A 27,953-nucleotide genomic window follows, 5' to 3' on the forward strand; every position below is an offset into this window, starting at 1 on the left:
GTAGGTAGGGTATTCATCTGGAGCAGGATATAATTGCTGCCCTGTTGGTTGTTCATCCTCTCAGAGCCTTGTTGACAATGGGAAGAGCTTGGCAAGGTCTCACAAGGTTCAAACTGTGTCTGTTGCCTCTGTTACTGCTGGCAACCTTTCAGCAAATCCCTCTCCTTCTACAAAGAGAATCCTCTGTTGTTTGAATGGTGTTTAATCCCTACCTCTCTATACCCTACAGCCTGACTTTGATTCTGGGTTTATTGTTCCCTTGGTGAAACATGACTTCTCGATTAGTCGTTTTTTTTTCTCAAAATGATTATTCATTGTTTGAGTGTTCCCAGGCAAATTTGTGCTAGGGACTTACAGAGTCTAGAAAAATAACAGTTCTTGGTCCCACATTAATCCCAACTGCATCAGGCTATTTAGTTCTGAATAAGACAAGCCTGTTTTGCAGCTCAGGGACAATTCTACAATATCTCTCCTGATTCAGGGCACCTCCAGCTATTAATGTGTAATGTATCTGTCCTAGTGATAGCCAAACACTACTATTAGAGACATTTACATAGGAGGAAGACATATTTCTCTCTGTTCAGCTCGGTCTGGTTTTTGGTCCCAATCACGTTCATGTGATTATCTTTGAGCTAAAGGTGCCACATTGTTCGTTCAGTATCTCAGTCGTCCAAGCCACAGGAAGTGTCATCTATGATTCACCCCCCACAGCGCTGTGACCCTATTAAACTAGACCAGGCCTCAATGGACTCTGGTTTTAGGGGGAAAAGGTAAACACACCGAACCCAATGACATAATACTGTATCGTCCTGTTGCAGGGGAGACTTGACTCTTCAGCCCCTCATAAGAGTGATGATTATATCTCCTGAGTGGCGCAGTGGTCTAAGGCACTGCATCGCAGTGCTAACTGTGCCACTAGATCCTGGTTCGAATCCAGGCTCTGTCGCAGCCGGCCGCGACCGGGAGACTCATGGGCGGCGCACAATTGGCCCAGCGTCGTCCAGGGTAGGGGAGGGAATGGCCGGTAGGGATGTAGCTCAGTTGATAGAGGATGGCGTTTGCAACGCCAGGGTTGTGGGTTCGATTCCCACGGGGGGCCAGTATGAAAAAAATAACATATGTATTCACTAACTGTAAGTCGCTCTGGATAAGAGCGTCTGCTAAATGACTAAAATGTAAATGTAAAATGATTGTCTGCACACAATGGAAATAATAATGGATATGCATTTATAAAGCACTTTACACAAGGTCTCAATGCGCTTTACACTGTAAGGGGAAGGCAGCGGTGACCTCATCCAACACGATGATGCCCGGCAGACATAGTATACAGATATTGTGAGATTTAGTTGCTTCACCAAAATTATTTTATGTCTCATGTGGCAAATGGAATGAAATCCATTGAATCCTGGATTTCTAGATTTTACCTGGATGCCATGTTGCACATGTTTAGCTCATTCAAGTCTTAATAGAAACCATACAACACCAGAAGTTACCATCTTACTCACAAAGACAAATCAAAGTTTACCCATAGCCTCTCCGTGTAGCCTTTCCTGCGCACTGTCCTCTGCCAAGGTGTCTGTGCCTTCATGGTACAGATTTAGGATCTTAATTTGAGCCAGTGTGCGTGCTACAGCAGAAAAATAATCCTGCAGCAACAGGAAATGTGAATTATGTAGATTAGTTCAATGATTGCTCAAGGGGTGGATGTAGCAGGAAGGAAGAATCCCAATAGGGCTATTTATTATAGGTTACATTCGGGGCCCTTTGCTTACTGCGTATGAAGGCGCCCTCTAGTGGATATTGGTAGGATGCAAGAATATTCAAAAGGAAAGGTAACCACTATTGATAAGTAGGCTAATAAACCTATGATAGGCCTACTCATTTTGGTTTTACAATACTGGTTGTGAATGTGTTTATTTGGGTGCTTATAAATAATAGAATAGATTAGAATATAACCAGTATAACTCTGAGAAAATACCATATATAGACATTGTAAATAAAAATATGAATTTATTGACTAGAAAAAACATTAATATATTTACAGCATTGACAAATAGCACTTTTTAAAAATCTCACAAAAATGTTACTCTTTTGGCACCATGGATGGAGTGGAGAATGAGATAGCAGAGCGGCTGCTGTGCAGTCAATGCCCTCTCTCTCATTAGCGGATAGTGAGAGTCGAACAGCTGCTCTTTCGCCGGCTCTTTTGACCCCGGACACAATTTCAGCTTGGGAGTTTCCAACTGGCGCGTCAACTTGGGCTACCAAAAGCAGCGCTGCAAAGCGCAGCTCAACACAGACAGTCAGCCCGTTTTTCTGTTGACGGTTTAAGGTTGCCATTCATCCCACTGGGCACACACTGGTTGAATCAACGTTGTGTCGTGGAACCAACGTGGAATAGACGTTGAATTCACGTCTGTGCCCAGTGGGATTCCTCTTGTGGAGCTTTTTCGAATGGGTATGTAGCGCACCGTATTTGATGTGGCTAGGACTATACAGGTCCTTAATAATTATGTAGGCTAACAGCGTTTTGGCGCTAGCCCGGTGATGCTTTTCACGAGGCGTGCAGTCGGTTGGCTGCACCTGCGCTTCTATGCGCTCCCGTCGCCTGTTGCAGCTTCCTGGGTATGGTGATCTGCTCCGCGGCCGAAACTGTTGCCACCTCCTCCTGTTTCCTTCTCTCCTCAGTCTCCAGTGCCCTCTGCTCCCGAGCCATCAACTGACCGAGCTCTGCGTCCAGCGGCTCTTCGGAGGCGAAGGACTGGCAGACGGTTTCCACCAGGCCCAGAACCATGCCCAAGAAGGCCACCACGGTGCCCACCATGTACACCTTCAGCATGCGGCGGCTAGGCTTTTGAGCCAGCATCTCCTTGGCGAAGGGGATGATTTCGTGCATGGTCTCCATTTCGGTTGGATTATGTGGTCTGAATTTGACTGGAGATAGAATGAGAGAGTTTTATAGTCACAGGTGTCACCTTTTACGCATGCAGTTGTAAATTGTAACAAATAGGCCTAGGCACTTTTCATGTCACAACAATGTGAGAAAAAAGCAGGACAATCACAAGCAATGGTAGGCTACTTACTTTATTCAAGTAATTGATCTTGTCCTTTTCAGGGGATTTTATGAAACCTTCCAGGAGCGAGTTTGTTTTGTGTCGCATGAGCACACATTTGGAGCTTCTCGTTTATAAAGACGTGGTTCTTTTAATCCACACCCACTCGGTGACGCTTTATGAATATTAATTGAGCACGAGCTCGCTTCTGCCAAAACAGAATGAGCAAGTGTCCAGATGAAAGTGAGCTACGTGCATTGGCTACACCTCCTCTCACAGTCGCTCACCCACTCTGTAAGCAGTTGTGTAAAGTATTTAAGTAAAAACACTTTAAAGTACTACTTTAGTAGTTTTGGGGGGTATCTGTACTTTACTTTACTATTTATATATTTTTTTAACAACTTTTACTTTTACTACATTCCTAAAGTAAATAATGCATTTTTTACTCCATACGTTTTCCCTGACACTCAAAAGTACTCGTTACATTTTGAATGCTTAGCAGGACAGAAAATGGTTCAATTTACACACTTATCAAGAGAACATCCCTGGTCATCCCTACTGCCTCTGATCTGGCGGACTCACTAAACACAAATGCTTTGTTTGTAAATTATGTCTGAGTGTTGGAATGTGCCAGTAAATTTAAAAAACAAGAAAATTGTGCCATTTGGTTTGCATAATATAAGGCATTTTTAATTATTCATACTTTTACTTTTACTTTTGATACTTAAGTATATTTTAGCAATTACATTTACTTTTGATACTTAAGTATATTTAAAACCAAATACTTTTAGACTTTTACTCAAGTAGAATTTTACTGGGTGACTTTCACTTTTACTTGAGTCATTTTCTATTAAGGTATCTTTACTTTTACTCAAGTATGACAATTGGGTACTTTTTCCACCGCTGTCTGTAAGTTAAGGCCTACTTGTGTGTGTGTCAGTGGTGGAAAAAGTACCCAATTGTGATACTTGAGTAAAAGTATAGATATCTTAATAGAAAGTTACTCAAGTAAAAGTTAAAGTCACCCAGTAAAATACTAGAATAAAAGTCTAAAAGTATTTGGTTCTAAATATACTTAAGTATCAAAAGTAAATGTAATTGCTAAAATATACTTAAGTATCAAAAGTAAAAGTACAGGGATTTCCACGTGTTCTCTTGATAAGTGCATGAATTAGACAATGTTCCTGTCCTGTTAAGCATTCAAAATGTAACAAGTACTTTTGGGTGTCAGGGAAAATGTATGGAGTAAAAAAGTACATTATTTTCTTTAGGAATGTAGTGAAGTAAAAGTAAAAGTTGTCAAAAAAATGTATAGTAAAGTAAAGTACAGATACCCCCAAAAACGACTTAAGTAGTACTTTAAAGTATTTTTACTTAAGTACCTTACACCACTGGTGTGTGTCTATGTGCCATTGGTAGGTGTACGGTACCAAATTATACCTAGTGGTACTTGTTTAGATGAATCCCATAGAAATAAACAAACTAATTCATAGGTTATTATTATTGTGCAATTGCCATCTTCAATAGGCTACCTGGTCGTTTATCTACTGTAAAATAAAGGCTTACCAAATCTATATAGAGCAGAATAAAAATATATACGTCATAATTCAACAAAATATTGTACATGCAAAAATGCTAAATTGTTATTCTGTATAAAAAATGTAAGCTTGACGACACCTGTCGGCCATACGCAGCATTCAAGATGCTGAGATCAGACCGTTTGAATTGAGTCAAAGGCCGTATAAACCCAGTCACCCTCCTGTCATGACCATTACGTCTGCAGACACTGTGAACTCTATCTGTACTGACACACACACACACACACACACACACACACACACACACACACACATACATACACAACTCTTTCTGCGCAAACTGTGACTAATTTGATGATCTTATTATTGCATGACTTTGACTGGACCAGTCATACATAATTCCATATAAATTTGAGAGAGATGACGTGAGTTTTGGGAATCAGAGAGGTGAAAACAAGAGGACTCTTGGCCAGTGTTAAGCATGTGAGGTGAGAGTGAAGGGTTTTTTCTCACTTCACTTACACTCATCATTTCAGAATTAGCGGGTACACACAGCTATTTCAGATTAGTAGTTAATGGACCCAATTTGACAGTGCACCCCCTCACCTGATCCCTCAACCTTGCTCACATACACAGTAATACACACACACTGATGAGGCATTTGGTGCAGTATATGAAGGCCATAATCATTTGAGATGAGTACTAGTAGTTTTTAGAGCCTCCCTCTCCCAAAATATTATACCAAAGTGTTGTTGCCACGGATACCTTACCAGTCCTTATCCTGCCTAAGGGGTAAGTGGAAGCTATAAGGTGTGGCTACAACCGTCTGGCAATGTGTGTGTGTGTGTGTGTGTGTGTGTGTGTGAGACGGAGGTGAGTCAGAGAACACACCCTGGTCCTGGCTGTTAGTCAGTGGCTATGGAGAAAAACAATATGTATTCAGCAGCCCGGAGGCTAGGTTTTATTACACACAGGTGATGATCCACACACCGCCACACACCAACACACAGAATGCCAGGGTTACCACATAGCTGTGCCAAGCCGTTTTACTGCCTGCAGGATAAACATTTAGAGATGTGTGTGTGTGTTTCTGTGTGTGTTTGTGTTAGTATGTGTGTGTAGACTGATTTAGATGGGAATGACAAAGAGAATAATACTCAAAATGGGTTCATTTACAAACGTTTTTGCGCAATGTTTCATAAACAATCACTGCATACTTAGACTACTCTCCTTGTTGAGACAAGCTGCTAACCCAACCACTCATCCACAGCTATGTTTTACCACATCGCTACAGAGAACTGTTTATAATGTTATTCTCTGTAGTTTATCCCCCCACTGTTCATTTTGGAAGGTCCACCCTTTTCAAAAATATGTTGTTGTTAGTACTGTATGTGTGTGTGTGCGTGTGTGTAGGTGTGTGTGTGTGCATGTGTGTGTGTGTGTGTGTTTGTATTCATCCCAGCAGGGTGTGGTTGCAAAGGGGAAGGGTGTGTCTGCCAGTTACCTTTCTGACACACTCTGTATCATGTAGCCAGGTGAGACAGTGTTTATAAGGACACATCCAAGAACCCACACACACATTTAGACAGACTGAGATTCTGAACAGCACACACACACGCGCGTCTACATACATACACCTACAACTGGTGAGTACTGAGCTGGATCGATTAACAATTCACTTTCACTGGATATTGGACCTTTTCTTTTCAATGTAGTTCAACATATTTTGCCTTCATACATTTCCTGTGTTGTTCATTTCTTCCAATTATTTAGTCAACCAATTTATTTCTTATATTGTTGTGTTACCTTTATTGTTTATTGTCTTTTTGTCTTTTTGTCTTTTGAAGAATTTCTCATAGTAGGAAACAAAGATGTGGATTTTATTCCAGTTAGCAGGTATGTGTTAACATTTCATTGATTTCTAATTGAAAATGATTGATGAGTTGTTTTTTTAAATTTAGATTTGTAGTTCGTTTTAGTCTTAACATCTAGATTGTTGTGATAGTTTTGTGTAGGATATGAGGAAATATGTAATTGTGTTCATACTTCTAACTGGGATGATACTGATTCATTGATTGATGAATTGATCCCCTCCCCCAGCCCTGACTGCAGTGGCTGCGACTCAGAGGGACTGTTCTCAGGGGGCCTGTTACCCCCCAATGGGAGACCTGCTCCTGGGTAGGGACCGTCAGCTCCACGCCTCCTCCACCTGCGGCCTCACCGGCTCTGAGGTCTTTTGCACCCTCTTCGGACAGGTAAGACCCTACTCTTACTGTTCTGAAAGACACAAAGAACCACCTATATTACAAAGACAAGTGAATCTCATCGACGCTGCTAGTTTTGATAGTGTATACATAAAAGTGTGTAAACCTTCAAGTGAAGGCATGGGCTGTTATTCTACCCAGGGTGTTTTTGTCAAGTGCAGTCCCTTTTAACACTAATGCATCGGCACTGTAAGAGATGGGGGGAAAGTAGGGCAATGGGAGGTTTTGTAGCTCTTAATTATTATGAGTTGTTCATCAGGGTTGTTTAACGTGTAACAACATTTCAGGTTTGTAGAGTAGCTATAACTTTAGGCACGACAGTGAGCCAGCCAGACAGACAGACAAACATGCATGTTTAAAGACAGACAGAAGACAGACAGACAGAAATGCAAGAACACACACTCATGCACACACTGTGTGTCCAGCTTGGTTGTGCATGATGCTCTCTGTGCTGACCATGCACAGTAGGAGACCAGGGAGGGGGTGAAGGGGTGGGATGGGGAAAGGGAGAGGGTGGATAGAGGGTCAGGGGAGAACTGGTTGGTGTATTTTGTGAAAACGTCTGGATCTGGTGACAGAGACACACACTGCCAGATGTTGCAACTACAGTATTTGGAAAAACATTGGCTAGAGAACTATTTATTTGATTTCAAAGGAAAGACAGAAAATCAAATATACTGTTTTGAGGGGATTGATTAACTTTCAAACATCAGTGTTTAAGCCAAACCAGGGGCTGAAACCAAGTGAAAGGAGGACAGAGAATAAAAATCTTTCTGATTTCATTTGTGGTGCTGCCTGTTTGATTGACAGTGGAGTCTTTCATCTGAGCCACACCCTTCCGCTGGTGTTGCTGGGCAGGGCAGGTTCTGCTCTCAGAACTCACAAATACCAGCCTGTCTCTGTCTGTGCAGGAACACACACGTGCACGCACCACACATACACACACACCAGACTGTAGATATTTTTTTGCTGTCTGCTGGTTTTGGGTTCTGGCTTGAGTTTTTGAAACTCCAGCACTTTTGCATTTTGATATTTACTCAAAGTGATCGTGTTTCACTGGATGAATGTGTTGATTACACAACACAAACATGAAAGATGTTTTTAATGTTGGGCGTGTGGGGAGAGGTGCCCCAGGCCATAGAAACTGGTCTAGACTGGAGTGTTGATGTACTGCAACTGACTGACTGTGTGTGTTAAATCATGTGTGAAGGGTGTGGTTGTGGATTGACTATCTCTCTGACACACTCTGTATCACTCAGTACAGGTGAGACAGTGTGGACACTAGCAAGATGTGATCTGAAAAGAGTTACCTAGACATTGTGAAATGTTTTGACTAAAGAGGAACTGAGTTGCATGTCCACTGGCATTCCACTCAAGGCCACAGCGTTATTACTAAGCTGTTAGTAAGGACAAGGAAGGACACTGTGGTGTTGGATTCCTCTCCTTCTCTCCGGGTGCCTTCTTACATGTCCTCAGAGTTTACAGGGTCATGCTTGGAGTTGAGGTGAACAGGTGGTAAAACATGCTGTAACTGTACCGCCTGGTGTGCAGGCTGGATAGTTCCATAGGTAATAGTACTACAATGTGATATAAGAAGATAAGAGTAGATAAGATCAACTTTATTGTCCCAGAATGGAGAAGAAAAAAATTGTCCATAGTCCCTGTGTATTAATCTTTGCTCGTTTTATGCAATCTATGTCAGGTGTGTGTGTTTACTGTAGCCACCTGCATGGCCTGCGGCCAGTCGATCAATACTCTTTGTACACTTTGTACAGTATCAAACTCTTTGGTGGACTGACTGCATTTGATGATGGAAGACATGCTGTGCTAAACCATCTAATGGTCAATTAGAATTAAATACTTTATTGATTTCCCAGCAGAAATGGACGAGATGGACATATCAGCTGAGTCAGCCAGAAGGAGAGTTGAGCAGTACAGTGTGCCAGGGCTTTATCACTCAGTGTCCAGGCAGTGGTAGGAGAGAAAGAGAAAGAGGTATAGAAGAGAGTGATAGAGAGAGGGGGTAGAAGAAAGGATTGGAGAAATAGAGAAAGGGGATAGGAGCCTTGGCTTTCCTGTTCAGTGTTGACAGATCTATTCTGGAGGGTATGGTTGGATTTAGTTTGGCACAGTGAGATGGCGAAGTTTGAATAACCAGACGGGTCTAACCTCTCCTCTCTCTTGCACAACACTCACCTCTACCCTTGACCTGACCTTGGCACTGGCAGCTGCCAGAGAGTTGCCAATAGCAACAAGCCAACATGGCTCAGAGCGATTTTCCATCAGGGTTTGGTATGAACCAATCAGAGATGTGATAAGAAAGGCTGATCCCCTTTTACTCAGGGATGGAGGGGATTTTAGCCAATACCTGGCTCCGAGACCAGGTCGAGCCTACTAACCATATCAGGTTCCACACTGTGACCTAATTTCATACCATGGTTTATACTCATTTGGTATATTTATGTGTTAATGTTTTTTCCTTTCTTTATAGAATGATGCATTGTTCCCTGTGTAGAAATGTGGAAAGGTACTAATATTTGAGAGATATAAACCACGTTTCCATCCACAGTTTTTATGCCAGTCATACCATATAAAAACAAATCATGACAGCTGTGATGGAAACAGAAAGTTTTCGGTTCAATTTGATAAATGCCAACAGATAATTTGTTTGTTCGTCATGGTGGGATCTTTTTGTGTCTGTAAAATTAATTATGTAAGAAATGCAGTGGAAACACTTTTATGCTCAAATATTGATATAATAACCATCTTTTTTTATTTATTATTTATTTATTTATTTCACCTTTATTTAACCAGGTAAGCCAGTTGAGAACAAGTTCTCATTTACAACTGCGACCTGGCCAAGATACAGCAAAGCAGTGCGATAAAAACAACAACAACACAGAGTTACATATGGAATAAACAAAACGTACAGTCAATAACACAACAGAAAATATATATACAGTGTGTGCAAATGTAGTAGTTATGGAGGTAAGGCAATAAATAGGCCATAGTGCAAAATAATTACAATTTAGTATTAACACTGGAGTGATAGATGTGCAGAAGATGATGTGCAAATAGAGATACTGGGGTGCAAATGAGTAAAATAAATAACAATGTAAATAACAATATGGGGATGAGGTAGTTGGGTGGGCTAATTACAGATGGGCTGGATACAGGTGCAGTGATCGGTAAGCTGCTCTGACAACTGATCCTTAAAGTTAGTGAGGGAGATAAGTGTCTCCAGCTTCAGAGATGTTTGCAGTTCGTTCCAGTCATTTGCAGCAGAGAACTGGAAGGAATGGCGGCCAAAGGAGGTGTTGGCTTTGGGGATGACTAGTGAGATATACCTGCTGGAACGCATACTACGGGTGGGTGTTGCTATGGTGACCAATGATCTAAGATAAGGCAGGGATTTGCCTAGAAGTGATTTATAGATGACCTGGAGCCAGTGGGTTTGGCAAAGAATATGTAGTGAGTGCCAGCCAACGAGAGCGTACAGGTCACAATGGTGGGTAGTATATGGGTCTTTGGTGACAAAACGGATGGCACTGTGATAGACTACATCCAATTTGCTGAGTAGAGTGTTGGAGGCTATTTTGTAAATTACATCGCCGAAGTCAAGGATCGGTCGGATAGTCAGTTTTACGAGGGCATGTTTAGCAGCATGAGTGAAGGAGGCTTTGTTGCGAAATAGGAAGCCGATTCTAGATTTAACTTTGGATTGGAGATGCTTAATATGAGTCTGGAAGGAGAGTTTACGGTCTAACCAGACACCTAGGTATTTGTAGTTGTCCACATATTCTAAGTCAGACCCGCCGAGAGTAGTGATTCTAGTCGGGCGGGCGGGTGCAAGCAGCGTTCGATTGAAGAGCATGCATTTAGTTTTACTTGCGTTTAAGAGCAGTTGGAGGCCACGGAAGGAGTGTTGTATGACATTGAAGCTCATTTGGAGGTTTGTTAACACAGTGTCCAATGAAGGGCCAGATGTATACAAAATGGTGTCGTCTGCGTAGAGGTGGATCTGAGAGTCACCAGCAGCAAGAGTGACATCATTGATATACACAGAGAATAGAGTCAGCCCGAGAATTGAACCCTGTGGCACCCCCATAGAGACTGCCAGAGGTCCAGACAACAGGCCCTCCGATTTGACACATTGAACTCTATCTGAGAAGTAGTTGGTGAACCAGGCAAGGCAGTCATTTCAGAAACCAAGGCTATTTAGTCTGCCAATAAGAATGCGGTGATTGACAGAGTCAAAAGCCTTGGCCAGGTTGATGAAGACGGCTGCACAGTACTGTCTTTTATCGATCGCGGTTATTATATCATTTAGGACCTTGAGCGTGGCTGAGGTGCACCCATGACCAGCTCGGAAACCAGATTGCATAGCGGAGAAGGTACGGTGGGATTCGAAATGGTCGGTGATCTGTTTGTTAACTTGGCTTTCAAATACTTTCGAAAGGCAGGACAGGATGGATATAGGTCTGTAACAGTTTGGATCTAGAGTGTCACCCCCTTTGAAGAGGGGGATGACCGCGGCAGCTTTCCAATCTCTGGGGATCTCAGACGATACGAAAGAGAGGTTGAACAGGCTAGTAATAGGGGCTGCAACAATTTCGGCGGCTAATTTTAGAAAGACAGGGTCTAGCCCAGCTGAATTGTAGGGGTCCAGATTTAGCAGCTCTTTCAGGACATCAGCTATCTGAATTTGGGTGAAGGAGAAGCGGGGGGCAAGTTGCAGCGGAGGGTGCAGAGCTGGTGGCCGGGGTAGGGGTAGCCAGGTGGAAAGCATGCTTACTGAAATGTAGTAGTATTATTCAAAATGCTTATTGAAGTAGTAGTAAGTAGTACATTAAAGTATTTTTACTTAAGTACTTTACATCACTGTCACGCACTGATTTTTATCCACAACAAGTCTGTTTGGTGGAAACACACCACTGGTGGGTAAATAAATACACATATTTTCTTTATGCGGATTTTAGAATATTCACATGAAAATATGTTGCCAATTGGATGGAAACCTAGCTAGTGAGCATAAAATATTCAGACATTCAAAATGGGGCATCCAATATTGCCACCAGTCCACCCACCATGGAATTATAATTCTATAGCTTAGACAGCTTTATAATACAAGGTTCAAGTAAAGGGGTACCAGAAGGAGGGTACCATGAATGGCCCAGGCCAGGGGCCGTAGTCACAAAGCATCTCAGAGTAGAAAATTGGTCATAAGTGCTCAGAATAGAGACATTTTGCCCCTACTCTTACGGGTAAAAATAAAAGCTATGCATGAAACCTCTTTAGTCATAAGCGTCCCACCTAGTTGACAGATATTTAGGAGACCTCATGAGCTGTCCTAAGCAGTTCAAGTAACTGTCCAGTGAAAATCTCACTTTTCAAAATGTATAGTCTGTTAAAGCTGCAATATGTAACTATTTGGGCGACCCTACCAAATTCATTCTCATTGAAAGCAAGTTTAAGAAGCGGTAGATCGGTGTTATGATGAGTTTCTATAATTGAGAAGTGAGGATGCAAGAATTTACTTAGACATTCTGTGGAGATTTTATACCAAGTATTTATTTGATCACGAGCTCGTGGGTTCATCTAACAAACGGACATAGCTCTGCCCTTTGTCAGTTGAACTGCCCATACACACAAATCTCACAGCTTTTATACTCTTGGTTATCCTTCCTTTCACATACATCTGGCAACCATTATGAGCACTCCCTTTCTCTGATGTTATTACTCTTTACCCCAAGTCAGTATATCCTGTCCCATCAATTATTCTAATATCAACCTCAGTAATCTCCTTTGACATAATGGAATGTAGACTCAGTGGAACCAAGTCAATTATCCCCTAACTCTTCCCTGGTCCACACAATACTATGACATCATTACAATCGGTTTTATGTGCACCATTTCTATGCTTCCTGCTCTTAAGTTTTGTTTTTGTGTCTTTTACTTTCGGTTTTGTACACCAGCTTCAAACAGCTGAAAATATAATATTTTTGGTTATTGAAAATATATTTCACAGCGGTTTAGATGGTACAATGATTCTCTACACTCTGAGTGCTTGTTTTGTCACATAAACTGAAATTAGGCGAACTATTAGGATTTTAGCAACGAAGGAAACGGCAGAGTGATTTAAAAAAAAGAAGACACATGTACCATGTGTCACGAATGTTGAGAGACGGGTCGGACCAAGGTGCAGTGTGAAAAGCGTACATGTTTATTCACCCAAATAAACATACAAACAAAACAAGAAACAATGTAACGTGAAGTCCAAAAGGCTATACACATACTAGCCTAACAGGAACAAGATCCCACAATACACAGTAGGCAATGGGCTACCTAAGTATGATCCCCAATCAGAGACAATGAGCGACAGCTACCTCTGATTGGGAATCATACCCGGCCAGACATAGAAATAGAAAACCTAGAACCTAAACCTAGAAATTCTAACATAGATACTCACGCCCTGACCAAACCAACTAAAGACAACTGGCCTCTCAATGTATTCAATTTTGAGTTTGCATCCCAATATTACACTTTATATACATCACAGATAAATAATAATATAATATGCCATTTAGCAGACGCTTTTATCCAAAGCGACTTACAGTCATGCGTGCATACATTTTTGTGTATGGGTGGTCCCGGGGATCGAACCCACTACCTTGGCGTTACAAGCGCCTGTGCTCTACCAGCTGAGCTACAGAGGACCACACAGATGACTGAACTATAACAAAACATCTGATATTTTGTGGATTTTTTAAAAGAATGTTAATTAATGATGTAATTATGAAAAATATTAATAGTATTCCACCTATGAGGCCATTAGGTCATTTGACTGAAGGAAAGCGCTCCCTCATTCCCAAATATTCTTGTTGACTGGCCTTATACTCGTATTTATAGCCAAAGCATACATTAGAGTAAAAAAGAAAAGAAAAAAGTTTTACCTTGTATCTCAAACAGACTGTTTAAAAAATGCTGGCTCATTGGCTGAGCCGGCCAATCAGCAATCTACTCCCATTAATATTTTTAATGACCGATATACGCCCACACCATTCTGTTGTTGGGGTATGCCCACACCATTCTGTTGTTGGTGTATGCCCACACCATTCTGTTGTTGGGGTATGCCCACACCATTCCAACACACAAAAGCTGCTTTTTAATTTACTTAATTTTTTTTTTTTTTATGAAAGAAAAGTATTTCACTCATATTGCAATTAATATTGCAATTAATATTGCAATTAATTATAAGTCATATTTCGGGAAAATCGGGAAACACTGGACAGTTACTTTAAGAATTACCAGCAGGTGTCTTGATTATAGAAAAAGGCGGCTCAGTGGTTCCTGCACCATAGACAAGTAATTGCTTTGGAGTTGAAAGAATGTTTTGATATTTCTAAATGATCAAACCATGAATAATCTAGACCTACATGTAACAGTATCTCTTGCACTTTTGACAATGATTTCACATGAGGCCTAATTCACATATCTGGCTAAATACTTATAACCCATACCCACTGGGCACAGACATCAGTTCAACGTCTAGTTTTGATTTACATTTGGTTGAATTGTCAACTAACGTGAATTCAACGTGAAATCAACAGAAAATGTCACCATGTCATTGGATTTCGTTTCAAAGTTTGGTGAAAAAAATACGAAATGTCCTTAAATTGATTACCTTTTGTGAATCCTATCAGTTTTCCACATTTATTCAACATCATCACATATATTATTTGGGTTGAAATTATGTGGAAACAACGTTGATTCAACCAGTTTTTGCCCAGTGGGTAGGAAATAATCATATATTTTTCTTTCGATTATTTAATTAACCTAAATAATGTTATTTAAAGTAATCCATTTGAGCGCAATATCACGTTGTTAAAAAAATATGTAGAAATTGGGCATGCCTATGAGTTGGGCAATTGACAGCATCTAGGGTATATGTGTTTGGTGATTAATGATAGACCCTTCAAACATTTTATGCAACATTATCGGCAAGTGACTTGATGCCTACTGTGCAATTTAGAGTTGTTGAACGGGAGTGACGAGTGTGTTGATATAATGTTAATATTATCAAAATTCTTCTTTAAACAACCAGTACAATGTGATAAGCATATCACATTGTTCAAAATATCAGGATTCATTTATTTAAAAGGATTACGCATGCCAACATATTAGACAATAATTAAAAGTAGGCAAAGTGATCGTGAAAATGATATCAAACGTTTACCATTGCAACATTTGATGTACAGTCACATTCACCGTGGTTGTCTGAAGCGTGCTATAGAGTTCACAGCAGGCCATGCCTCATCGCGATTGGTTATTCCCCATCATTTGAAACAATGTTACAGAGCGTCGTCACTATCTTTTCTTTGTGGTACCTCAAACTGTCGTGATTACCAGCAGAGATAAACTTTTATGAATTGATTTAACTCCTGGCTCAGATTTTGTCTGGGCAGTGTCTTAACATCATCCTAAAACCTACTCTGAGCTGAGAGTTTTTTTTGGTCTTAAAACAGGTTTGAACAGGATTCCTAGGACATTTTCTGAGATGCTTTATGGATAAGGGCCCAGGAATATCTCCAAGCAGTATCATGGTCCATGCATCTTTGGCGTGAGTGTCTGTACTCTGGTCCAGAGAGCCGGCCAGCTGGACATACACACACATTTTGATACAGACTGTTACTTTGGCAGACTAAGCTCTTCTGGTCAGATTCCAGTGTTCTGGCAGAGTTTCTCCATATTGTCCTTAGCAGCCTGCAGCCCAAGGGCACTGACTGGCTGGACACTGGCCAGGGCCAGGCAGGGTCTGGTGTCTGATGCAGACTATACTTAACTGAAACACTGTATCATACAGATAGCTATAAAGCTAGAAGGCTACATGCATTTTCATCTGAAGTCTCCAATATGTGGGATTGTTAGGATGAAGAAGAGGTTGACAATGTCCACTTACAATTCACATAACAGTAGGCTAATTAAAACATGTTTTTCCATCTGATGCTGCTGGTTGGGTTCTGTCTAACTGGGAAGTTGTTTCTGTAATTAATGAATCGGCAGAATGCTGTTCAATACCAAAGAGAGCCTCTCAAACAATGAACAGTGCTGTCCTGTCAGCATATCTGTCTCGGGGTCAATCTCCCAGTGAGTACTGACTACTGGTCCAGAAATAGACACACAGGTAGACCAGGGTCAAGCCTGATGCCACAGCACATGTATTTAGATATCACTGTGGTTCTGACAGCCAAAATTGTTGGTTTGATTGCGGATTTAGTTTTTGCATGGGATACATATGTTGAACCTTGCCATGGGTATACACTGAGTCAGGGTTGATGGACACTGCATGCATTTATCTCTCCATGCAGTACAGTAGAATATATATATCCTTCTTTACCACGCCATTGGTTATGGTACAATTCACATTGACTTGACCAAAATACATGAATAATATTATTACATCATTACCACCCAATGACGTTACAATATAAAGTTGTTATACAACACTGGCAATAGTTCACACATTAGTGGACATAATTCTGTCTTTATATAACATTGTATTAACAATGTATTAATACACTGAATCTGCAGTAAATGTTTGCGTTTGTGTGTGTGGGTGCATGTGTGTGGACATGTGTGTGCATATGTGTGTGCACTGTGTAGATTTTAGTTTGTTTGACGAAATCTGATTGTCAACTTGCCTGTTGACTTTTAAAATCGTCGTATGGAGGAAGACAGTAAGCAAGCAAACAAGAGATAGGAAGCAATATATATATATATATATATATATATATATATATATATATATATATATATATATAGAGAGAGAGAGAGAGAGAGAGAGGGGAAACATTTTTCATTAAAAAAAGAGAGAGAGCAAGCTGGACAGATGGACAGTAGCCACAGCTGGTGTTGAAACATCCAGCGCAGAGAGACCTTTCCCCCAGTGTGGAACAAGGCCATGGCCTCAATGGAATCTCTCACAATTCAGGCTCTCACTGCTCCAGACCCAGCCTCAACCCGCTCCGGCCAGGGCAAGCTGAGGTGGAGGTGAAGGGGAGTGGACACAAGGAGGTTGGAGGAGAGGACAATTGGAGGTATATGTAGTAGGGTTGGAGGAGAGGACAATTGGAGGTATATGTAGTAGGGTTGGAGGAGAGGACAATTGGAGGTATATGTAGTAGGGTTGGAGGAGAGGACAATTGGAGGTATATGTAGTAGGGTTGGAGGAGAGGACAATTGGAGGTATATGTAGTAGGGTTGGAGGTTATGGTTGTAGTGGAGAGGGGGAGGAGTTGCTGTTCTATATTTGTACAAAAAAAAAGAGTTTTTTTTGTATTGTGAGGGGTGGTAGAAGGAGGTTTAAGGTCAGGGAAGGGGCACAGGTTAGAGTGAACACAGCCCGGTTGGAGGTGAGGGGACTGGTCAAGCTCCAACTCCAAACATGGCTAGGTGGAGCTGAGTGGAATTTTTTGAAGAATATTGTAGAAAGTGCTGAACAAATAAAATGTGATTGATTGATCAATGGAACCGGGTTTGGAGGTAGTGAGAGCAGTAAGACCGGTGATGTGGAGGATTTAAGGTCAGTGAAGGATGTGTGTGTGTCTATGCGTGCGTGTGCGTGTGCGTGTGTGCGTGCGCGTGTGCGTGTGTGTGGACCAAGTGATCTTGGGTCACAAAATACACGTACCAAACCCAGGGCTGGGAAACACCACTAGTGTTACACAAGAGCCTTCCCATTAGTGTTCTATTGACTGCCACTACCACACCGCTACCACAGCCACTACCACACCACTACCACAGCCACTACCACACCGCTACCACAGCCACTACCACACCGCTACCACAGCCACTACCACACCGCTACCACAGCCACTACCACACCGCTACCACAGCCACTACCACACCGCTACCACAGCCACTACCACACCACTACCACAGCCACTACCACACCGCTACCACAGCCACTACCACACCGCTACCACAGCCACTACCACACCGCTACCACAGCCACTACCACACCGCTACCACAGCCACTACCACACCGCTACCACAGCCACTACCACACCGCTACCACAGCCACTACCACACCGCTACCACAGCCACTACCACACCGCTACCACAGCCACTACCACACCGCTACCACAGCCACTACCACACCGCTACCACAGCCACTACCACACCGCTACCACAGCCACTACCACACCGCTACCACAGCCACTACCACACCGCTACCACAGCCACTACCACACCGCTACCACAGTGACACAAATCCTGACCTGCTGAATGATGTGGCGCTTTTGTTTTTTGTTAAAACAATTCTAACCCTACAACCCCTCCCCTAATTGGAGTAAACTAATGGACAACAACACTTAGGCTTCTACTTCCAGCTTATACATACTATATACATTTTACAGACACAATGTATTTTACAATAGTTATCTTTTGTTTGTTTTTAATCCGATCCTTCAGCTAACATCAACCCCTCCCATCTATCTCTGAAGATTTCCAGTTTGATTTCTAATTTGCCATATATTTTTTACTGTGCTGTTTCACAAAAGTTCTGAACCTATATACATTTTACAGACACAGTATATTTTACATTAGTTATCTTGTTGTTTTTAATCCCACCCTTCAGCTCCACTCAACCCCTCCTATCTATCTCTTAACACCATCCATTTGTTATTTCTATTCGCCATATATTTGCTGTGATGTTTCACAAAAGTTCTGTACCTTTCTATTCTCATAGTTTCTACAGATTGTAAATTAAAGATACATTTGTTTGCTAAAAGTATTATTATGACTTGATGTGGCGCTTTTAGCCCAGGGTAGAAACAGAAGAGAGAGAGAGATTTTAGGTGGTGTTGGAGGAGGAACTGATACCCTGCTCTCAGTCCAGATTGGTCTGGTAAACTAGCATTTCCTGTCAAAGTAAGGACACAGAAACCTCCCACGACTGGCGTGCTGTTTGAATGTGTGCTGACCAATGACCAATGACTCACCATCACTACAAAGAGGTCAGGGGACACGCACATGCAAGACAAAGGGCAGATCTTAGCTTTAATGCCCATGGACTACATGAATGATAAACTAATCTGGTCTGGTTTACATGTGTTTAAATATCTAGAGTACACACCCTCTATATCTACCCTACGCTCTAAAAATCAAACATGCTTTATTTGCATGACCTTACAAGTTGAAACAATGTTGCCAAATACAGAATATAATACTAAGCAGTATTAAAATGATCTCTCTCTCTCGCTCTCTCTCTCTCTATACCTCTCTCTCTCTCCCTACCTCACACTCTCCCTCTCCCTCCCTCCTTCTCTTGCTCCCTACCCCTCTCTCTCTCCCTCTCTTTCTCTCTCTCCCTACCTCTCTCTTTCTCCCGCTCTCTCTCTTTCCTCTCCCCATCAGTCGAGGATGAAGTGTTGTCCCTGTGACTCCAGGAACCCATCCAGTCAGTTGGCTCACACCATCCAGGATGTTCTATCCACTGCTGGACCCAACAGGTGGTGGCAGGCCAGGAAAGGTGAGGGGATACAAAGCTATAGAACACATATCTTAGTGCTGAGATCCATCCTAAAACTATTTCCTGTTGTGATCCAGAAAATAAACAAAACCTATGTTTCTCTAGACGTGAGTCCGGTCACCCTACAGTTGGACCTACAGAACCTGTTTCAGCTGGACACCCTCGTTCTGACCTTCAAGGTAAGACCCAGCCCCCAGACCAGCATGGACAGGGCTTGTCCAATGTGCAAGGGCCAATTTGTCTTTTTAAGTACAGTAGAATCTGATGGACAGTTTTTCCGGTTGCCTCTACACAGGGTCCTCGTCCCAGTGCGCTGGTGGTGGAGAGGACGCTGGATAACGGTAAAACATGGCAACCTGCTCTCTACATGGCCTCAGACTGCAGCTCGGCCTTCCCTGGCATTGCCATGACTATGCCACGTTCCCTGGACCAGACCTATTGCTACACTCTGCCCCCCGCCACCACTAACCCCTACCAGGACCAGATTGTAAGGGAGGGGGACACAACGTTGGAAAATTGAGAAAATTCCCATGATATTTTGTGTTATTTTGTGTGTCTGTACCATGAATAAGTGGTTTGCTGTCCTCTTTTTGATTTTGCTCATTGTATTACACAGATTCAATTCAGCCCCTTGCGTCAGTTCTCTACCATCAGCATCCCCAATGGGAGGAAGATTCAAGGTAAGATGCTTACCCATCCATAATGCTCCCCAACTGTTACTATGGACAATATACCTACATGTCCAATAAGAGTACTTACAGTATATTACAATCTTTACACACTACATTTAAGCCATTTAGCAGGTGCTCTCCTCCAAAAGCACTTACAACTTTCTTGATTGACACAATCCTGATCCAATGAGGTTCTTTGCCCAGTGATTGACAGCTCTCTCTGTCCACAGAGGTGTCAGGATTGACAGGCCTGCGGGTGATGCTGACTAAGCTGGGTGCTGTGCCCCGCCTGCCGGGCCGCGCTCCCTCTCTGTTCTACGCCCTCAGAGAGATGAGAGTGATGGGCACCTGCCTCTGCCACGGCCATGCCAACCGCTGTCTGCCGGATACTAACCAGCTACCTAACACACAGGTACATATTGTTAAACACGCGGGGTTACAGTTACAGTACAAGTGAATGGGTCTTTTGTGTGTTTATAGCTCTGTGTATGTGTTGCAGGTCAGTGCTCAGTGTGAATGCCAGCACAACACAGCAGGTACAAACTGTGAGCGCTGTGCAGATCTCTACAACGACCTGCCCTGGAGACCTGCAGAGGAGGGACATACACATACCTGCAAACGTACGCAACCACTAATGTCTTAATACGCTGACTACATATTTTTGGTACAAGTGTGGAGAAATAGGATGACTTTGCTAAAGTATCGCACAACCAGCAACTATAAGTAATAACTCCATGAAGACTGAACACCCTCAGTACAGGTGTGTGTGAGTTGACTGAACATATACAGTCATATATGTGTGTGTTGATTATTTCCCGTGGTGCTGCCCCCTGTAGGTTGTGAGTGTAACAACCACGCCCAGCGGTGCCGTTTTGACCCAGCTGTGTATGAGTCGAGCGGACGGAGGAGTGGGGGGGTGTGTGAGAGCTGTCTGCACCACACGACCGGGCCCAAGTGTGACCGCTGTGCCCCTGGATACCAACCCAACCACCGGAGCAGCATGGACCGGCCTGATGCCTGCATACGTGAGTGATTGTAAAACCGTGGTTTAATATGTATTAATAAAATACTACTGCCTTTAATCCTCTTTCTCTCCTACTATAGGTTTAATCACCACCACCACATTACGTCACAGTGTTACAATATGCTGTGTTTGATTATTGTTGTGTTTCTGTTTTGTTTCCTGTGTTTTGTACAGGCTGTCATTGCAGTGCTGAGGGGGTGGAGAATGGGGATCAGTGTGATGACGTCACAGGGTCCTGTCGCTGTAAGGCCAATGTTGATGGATCGCGCTGTGACCGCTGCAAGATGGGATACTACGGTCTGACCGCCTCCAACCCTCTGGGCTGCAACAGTGAGTCACCTTTCACTCTTGACCCTGAACCGGCAATTCATAAACTCTCACTATGATTACTTACAACTGTATTGACCATACTGTGGTGTTGGCCAGTGTATGTGTGTAGGTCTATCCCCATCTGACTCTGTGTCTGTCTCTCTCCAGAGTGCCCGTGCAGTAAAGAGGGCTCCGTGTCCAGTGTGTGTGACCCTGTGAGTGGTCAGTGTCCTTGCCGACCCCACCTCCAGGGGCTGACCTGTGACCAATGTTCCCATGGTTACTGGAATCCATCCTCCCCCCGTGGTTGTGAGCCCTGTCGCTGTGACCCCACCAACTCCCATGGTGACACCTGTGACCAGAGTACGGGTCAGTGTCAGTGCAGGTCAGGGTTTGGAGGTCGTACCTGTACAGAATGCCCTGACAACACCTACGGAGACCCACTCATTGGCTGCAGATGTAAGTGCCCTGTCGTGTTCTGTCACAGAAACGTTCAAAGGCTCTATAATATGCTTTGTTCAAAGCTTTTGACAATTCAATCCAATGGGCAGACTAAGTAACAAACATTTTCTCTTCCCTCTCTCTCTCCATCTCCTCCCTCTCTCCCTTTCTCTGTAGCGTGTCAGTGTGCTGCTGGTGGCACAGTGCCAGGAGGCTGTGATAAGCGTACGGGGGCCTGCCAGTGCCAGCTGGGTGTCACAGGTGCCCGTTGCGATGCCTGTACCCGTGGCCACTGTGACTCCTTCCCTGACTGTGAGGTCTGCCCCTCCTGCTTTTTCTCTCTGGACATGAACATCCAGAACCTTACCCTGGGCCTGGAGAGACTCTTCTCCAGGATTCCCTCTCTTCCTGGGGGCTCGTTGCCTACCGGTCTGGGTCCCCGCATCAGAACCCTGGAGGCCACTCTCACCCAGATACGAGACTCTCTCCCAATGCCACCTCCCTCTGCCAGACAAGTCAATGACGCCCTCTCTCAGCTCCGCAGGCTAAGGTGGGGGATGTTCATATGTCCCGGCAAACTTAGAATGTCTAAATAGAAGTGGGCATCAGATTCCATAAACTGCGAAACTTTGCTTTCAAAATTACATAGTTTCAGTGTATACATTTAAACACCTCTATTCCTGTAGGCTACAGTCCTTTATTACCCAGCTCACTGTCTCTCATCTCCAATGTAATCCTCCAGGGACCAGTTGGATCAGGTGGATGGAGATCTGTCACCCCAAGGCCGAGCCCCTGAGCTTGGCTCACAGCTGGACGAACTCCAGGCTCTACTGGACGGCCTGGGTCTGGTGTACAACACCAAGAGAGATGCTCTCAGGAACTCTGTCAACTCCAACTATGCAGGTGAGAGAGACACAACAGAGCTAGGAGCACCATCTGTGTGTCGAGTAGCAAAAACAAGGTTCAGAATTTAGAGTGTGGAATTTAGAATCCACAATCAAAATCAGAACCAAAGCCTTGATGCCAGTCTGTTTTGGTTTGAGCTAACTTATGGCTGCTATCACACCTGTTTGTCTTGGTTGGTTCTCTCTCAGGGGCCTTCTCTTCCATAAAGAATGCCTATGACGAGTCAACTGACTCGGCCAAGAATGTTGATGCTAGTGGGAAGACTGTAGAGCGGTCAACAGCGGTCAGAGAAGACGCCCTTGACCTCCAGAACCAGGTCCAACCAGCCAACACCATAGACCTGGAGAAACTAAACCAGCAGCTGAACACCAAACCTGACCTCACACCCACTGCCAAGCAGGTAACCCTAGCCCTTAACCCTAGCCCTAACCCTAACCCTAACCCTAGCCCTAACCCGAGCCCTAACCCTACCTCCACCTTAACATGAATGTGTATTTGTATTCCCTGTCTCTCAGGTGTGTGGAAGCGTGCGCTTTGCCCCCTGTACCCCTGCTCAGTGTGATGGTGAGCTGTGCCCTGCGGAGGGGGCGCCACCCTGTGGCCGTGGGGAGCGTTGCGTCGGGGCTCTGCCTCTGGGGACCCGGGCTGTGAGTGATGCTGAGGAGGTGAAAGACAGACTGAAGCAGCTCAATGGGAAGATCACACAGGCCGCTGCACGGGTAGGAGCTAACACTTTGTTTGTTTACTGTATGTTTCTAACCGTTTATTGCTGTGTTTTAATACTTACATGAAGGAGATGACTAGTTATTTAAGTGGTTAGTTTCATCATGTGGCGTTCAATGCTTTGTTCCTTTCTCCGTTCAATTCACAGATCCAGGAAACACAGGACACAGCCAATCAGGTCAGACAGTCCACGGACGATCTGGCCAATCAGATGAGGCAGGCCAGGGATGACCTGGATGCAGATCTGCAGGAGACAAGAGACTTTGTTAAAGAGCTGAAGGACTTCCTGTCAGGTGAGACATTGACAGTTATGTTCCAGTACCTTCAATAACCACTTACTTTTTTACTCTTAATAAAAGTATTCAAGTAGTAGTATAGAATTTTTGGGAGTGTGTAGTTCAATGACATTCCCCTCCTCTCTTCCTCCCTCTCCCCCACCTATCTTCCATTCTCTCTCCTCCTCCATCTTCCCCTCTATATCCTCCCTCCCTCCCTCCCTCTCTCCAGACCCGTCATCAGACCTGACACTCATCAGTACGGTGAGTGAGTGGATCCTGAACGCCAAGCTGCCTGTCAGTCTGGCTACTCTGAAGAGGAAGCTCAAGGAGATCAGAGACCTGGCGGCAGGACTCCCAGACAGCACTGCAGTCCTGGACCAGGCTGGACCACAGCTCGACACCGCCCGACGCCTGCTACAGGAGGCCCAGGACGCCAGGTATAACACCTTTTGTCAGTCTTAAGACAGGTTTATGTATTGTAGACATTTAAGCTTAGCCACAGGAAGTAGGGGTGCTGAGGGTGCTGCAAAAAATAGTGGTATTTGGTATTTTATTAGGATCCCCATTAGCTGTTGCGAAAGCAGCAGCTACTCTTCCTGGGGTTCACACAAAACATGAAACATTACATAATACAGAACATTAATAGACAAGAACAGCTCAAGGACAGAGCTACATCACTTTAAAAAAGGCACACGTAGCCTACATATCAATACATACACACAAACTTGTGCACTGGGCTTTTACTAGTCCTGTATTAGCGGACCGATATAGCCATCTGTAGCGTGGTAAAAAAAAAAGCAGCACCCCCAAACATCTTCCGCGGCTATGCATTTAAGTAAAGTATGACTAGTAAAGTATGACTAGTGCTAACTGTGCCACTAGAGATCCTGGTTCGAATCCAGGCTCTGTCGCAGCCGGCCGCGACCGGGACACTCATGGGCGGCGCACAATTGGCCCAGCGTCGTCCAGGGTAGGGGAGGGAATGGCCGGCAGGGATGTAGCTCAGTTGATAGAGCATGGCGTTTGCAACGCCAGGGTTGTGGGTTCGATTCCCATGGGGGGCCAGTATAAAATAATAGAATAAGTATTCACTAACTGTAAGTCGCTCTGGATAAGAGCGTCTGCTAAATGACTTTTTAAAAAAAAAATGTAAAAATGTTGTTGTAATGAATAACATTGATGCCAATTATGTGTGGTTTCTGAGGTCACTTTAACATTGTTGTGACTGCTGTGAATGTTGTAGTAAGGTTGCTGTAACATTGCTATAACGTTGTTGTGTGCTGTGTGACAGGGATGCTGCGCTGGGTGTGAAGGCTGATGTTGACGGGCTGTTGGAGGGCTTCACCACCGTGGAGGGCTCCCTCTCTGGCCTGGAGGACAAAGTGCAGGACAGCCTGGACATAGTTGATGACATCAGCAGCAACCTCACACAGGTGAGAGAGGGAGATCCATAGGTCCATTGAGCTAATGTACTCAAATAAATACAATTACGCTTCCAAACTAGTCTGACACCTATATTGATTCAATTGCTTCCATTTTCCATATCCCTCACAGCTTCTTACTGTATTATTCCTCTCAGTTTGATCCCTCCTCTCTCCATCCTCCTCTCTCCATCCCCCCAATAACATCCCTATTTCGACTCCCTCCAGACCAAGGCCCAGTTGTCTCCAGCGGTGAAGGCTCTAGGGGAGGTGTCTGCCCTGGCTGAGGGGATGAAGCCTCAGCTGGAGGGGCTCTGGGCTCTGGTGCGCTCTGGAGATATGCTGGCCCAGAATGCAACAGAAGACGCTGATAAAGCTAAGAGGGAGGCAGACGCTGCGGCCAAGGTGAGAGTAGTTTGTGTGTGTGTATGTGTGTATGTGTGTTTGCTCGTGTATGTCCGTCTCTGTATGTAAGTGTGTGCTCAACTCATGGCCTGTCTCTTTGCCTATGTGTTTGTAGGAGCTGGCATCCCTGGAGAAGCAGCTGGAGAAGCTGCGTGCTGCAGAGAGGACCAGTGGGCGTGGCGATGGGACAGGGAGAGCAGGGGAGCGTCTCCAGAAGCTGCAGGAGGAGGCTGGTTCTCTGGCCCAGGACACTGGAGACATGATAAAGGCACTAGCAGGTACGGATGGGGAATAGCGAGGAGACACGCACATCTGCCAACATACATATAAACATACAGTACCAGTCAAAAGTTTGGACACACCTACTCATTCAAGGGTTTTTCTTTATTTTTACTATTTTCTACATTGTAGAATAATAGTGAAGACATCAACACTATGAAATAACACATATGGAATCATGTAGTAACCAAAAAAGTGTTAAACAAATCCAAATATATTTTATATTTGCGATTCTTCAAATAGCTACCCTTTGCCTTGATGACAGCTTTGCACACTCTTGACATTCTCTCAACCAGCTTCACCTGGAATGCTTTTCCAACAGTCTTGAAGGAGTTCCCACATATGCTGAGCACTTGTTGGCTGCTTTTCTTTCACTCTGCCATCCGACTCATCCCAAACCATTTCAATTGGGTTGAGGTCGGGGGATTGTGGAGGCCAGGTCATCTGATGCAGCACTCCATCACTCTCCTTCTTGGTAAAATAGCCCTTACACAGCCTGGAGGTGTGTTAGGTCATTGTCCTGTTGATGGGATGGCGTATCTCTGCAGAATGCTGTGGTAGCCATGCTGGTTAAGTGTGCCTTGAATTCTAAATAAATCACAGACAGTATCACCAGCAAAGCACCCCCTCACCATAACACCTCCTCCTCCGTGCTTTACGGTGGGAACTATACATGCGGAGATCATCCGTTCACCCACACCGCGTCTCACAAAGACACGGCGGTTGGAACCAAAAATCTCAAATTTGGACTCCAGACCAAGGGACACATTTCCACTGGTCTAATGTCCATTGCTCGTGTTTCTTGGCCCAAGCAGGTCTCTTCTTCTCATTGGTGTCCTTTAGTAGTGGTTTCTTTGCAGCAATTCAACCATTAAGGCCTGATTCACACAGTCCCCTCTGAACAGTTGATGTTGAGATGTGTCTGTGACTTGAACTCTGTGAAGCATTTATTTGGGCTGCAATTTCTGAGGCTGGTAACTCTAATGAACTTATCCTCTGCAGCAGAGGTAACTCTGGGTCTTCCATTCCTGTGGCGGTCCTCATGAGAACCAGTTTCATCATAGCGCTTGATGGTTTTTGCGACTGCACTTGAAGAAACTTTCAAAGTTCTTGAAATGTTCAGGATTGACTGACCTTCATGTCTTAAAGTAATGATGGACTGTCGTTTCTCTTTGCTTATTTGAGCTGTTCTTGCCATAATATGGACTTGGTATTTTACAAAATAGGGCTATCTTCTGTATACCTTGTCAAAACACAACTGATTGGCTCAAACGCATTAAGAAGGAAAGAAATTCCACAAATTAACTTTTAAGAAGGCAAACCTGTTAATTGAAATGCATTCCAGGTGACTACCTCATGAAGCTGGCTGAGAGAATGCCAAGAGTGTGCAAAGCTGTCATCAAGGCAAAGGGTGGCTATATGAAGAATCTCAAATATAAAATATACGTTGATTTGTTTAACACTTTTTTGGTTACTACATGATTACATATGTGTTATTTCATAGTTTTTATGTTTTCAATATTATTCTACAATGTAAAAAATAGTAAAAATAAAGAAAAACCCTTGAATGAGTAGGTGTGTCCAAACTTTGACTGGTAGTGTATATATATATATATATATATAATATACGTGCGCATCTGTGGCACATTGAGAAAGACACTGAATGCTGATGTGAAATCTGAAATGATGTGATGATGAGTATCAATGAATCAAACATTCCCCTCTCTACCCTATCTCCCTCTGTCCCTTCTCCTGCTCTCCTCTCCCTCTCTCTCTGTCTAGGTAAAGCAGACTCTCTGCATAGTCTACAGGGTGAGGTCCTACTAACGTCCCAGAGGCTGAACGGACTGGAAACCAAACTGCTGGACCTCCTGGCTGACATGAGACAGAAGGTCACGATCCTCTCCACCTGCCAGGGCTGAGGTCAAAGGGCAGAGGTCATGCTCACATAGTATGTTCTTTGGGATAAAGCGATGTTACATATTTATTTTGTTCCACTTTTGTCGAATGAATGTCCCAATAAAGAGCTTTATTATTGATGTTGAGTGGTCTGAGAGTTTTCCTAAATGTGTGGCAGGTTTTTATTACTATGCTACACCCTGATTGGCC

At 43.7% G+C, this 27,953-nt stretch overlaps 2 protein-coding genes across 2 annotated transcripts; one reads left to right on the forward strand and one right to left on the reverse strand.

Annotated features, from left to right (window-relative positions):
* Window positions 1-1,993: 1,993 nt before the first annotated feature.
* On the reverse strand, window positions 1,994-3,305 carry LOC121578112 (G0/G1 switch protein 2). Its single transcript, XM_041892225.2, has 2 exons — window positions 3,084-3,305; window positions 1,994-2,934 (listed from the first exon to the last, which is right to left on the reverse strand). Exon 2 carries the CDS (start codon window positions 2,903-2,905, stop codon window positions 2,555-2,557), a length of 351 nt encoding a protein of 116 aa, XP_041748159.2. The 5' UTR covers window positions 2,906-2,934; window positions 3,084-3,305; the 3' UTR covers window positions 1,994-2,554.
* A 1,133-nt stretch (window positions 3,306-4,438) lies between these two features.
* lamb3 (laminin subunit beta 3) lies at window positions 4,439-27,889 on the forward strand. The gene is made up of 22 exons (XM_041892174.2): window positions 4,439-6,237; window positions 6,439-6,487; window positions 6,692-6,846; window positions 19,273-19,387; window positions 19,493-19,566; window positions 19,683-19,874; window positions 20,004-20,067; window positions 20,289-20,470; window positions 20,558-20,678; window positions 20,895-21,083; window positions 21,257-21,412; window positions 21,560-21,850; window positions 22,010-22,382; window positions 22,575-22,735; window positions 22,927-23,138; window positions 23,254-23,457; window positions 23,610-23,754; window positions 23,969-24,176; window positions 25,031-25,172; window positions 25,389-25,565; window positions 25,681-25,843; window positions 27,627-27,889. Exons 2-22 carry the CDS (start codon window positions 6,463-6,465, stop codon window positions 27,764-27,766), a joined length of 3,489 nt encoding a protein of 1,162 aa, XP_041748108.2. The 5' UTR covers window positions 4,439-6,237; window positions 6,439-6,462; the 3' UTR covers window positions 27,767-27,889.
* Window positions 27,890-27,953: the final 64 nt, after the last annotated feature.

Source organism: Coregonus clupeaformis, chromosome 12, assembly GCF_020615455.1.
Source record: "Coregonus clupeaformis isolate EN_2021a chromosome 12, ASM2061545v1, whole genome shotgun sequence".
In the NCBI taxonomy this organism is placed as follows: domain Eukaryota; kingdom Metazoa; phylum Chordata; class Actinopteri; order Salmoniformes; family Salmonidae; genus Coregonus; species Coregonus clupeaformis.

Coding starts and splice junctions, on each gene's coding strand:
- LOC121578112 (XM_041892225.2), bottom strand. CDS start 2,905: ATGGAGACCATGCACGAAATCATCCCCTTCGCCAAGGAGATGCTGGCT.
- lamb3 (XM_041892174.2), top strand. CDS start 6,463: ATGTGGATTTTATTCCAGTTAGCAG. Junction 22,736..22,926: donor TGTCAACTCCAACTATGCAG/GTGAGAGAGACA, acceptor GTTCTCTCTCAG/GGGCCTTCTCTTCCATAAAG. Junction 23,755..23,968: donor GCTGAAGGACTTCCTGTCAG/GTGAGACATTGA, acceptor CCCTCTCTCCAG/ACCCGTCATCAGACCTGACA.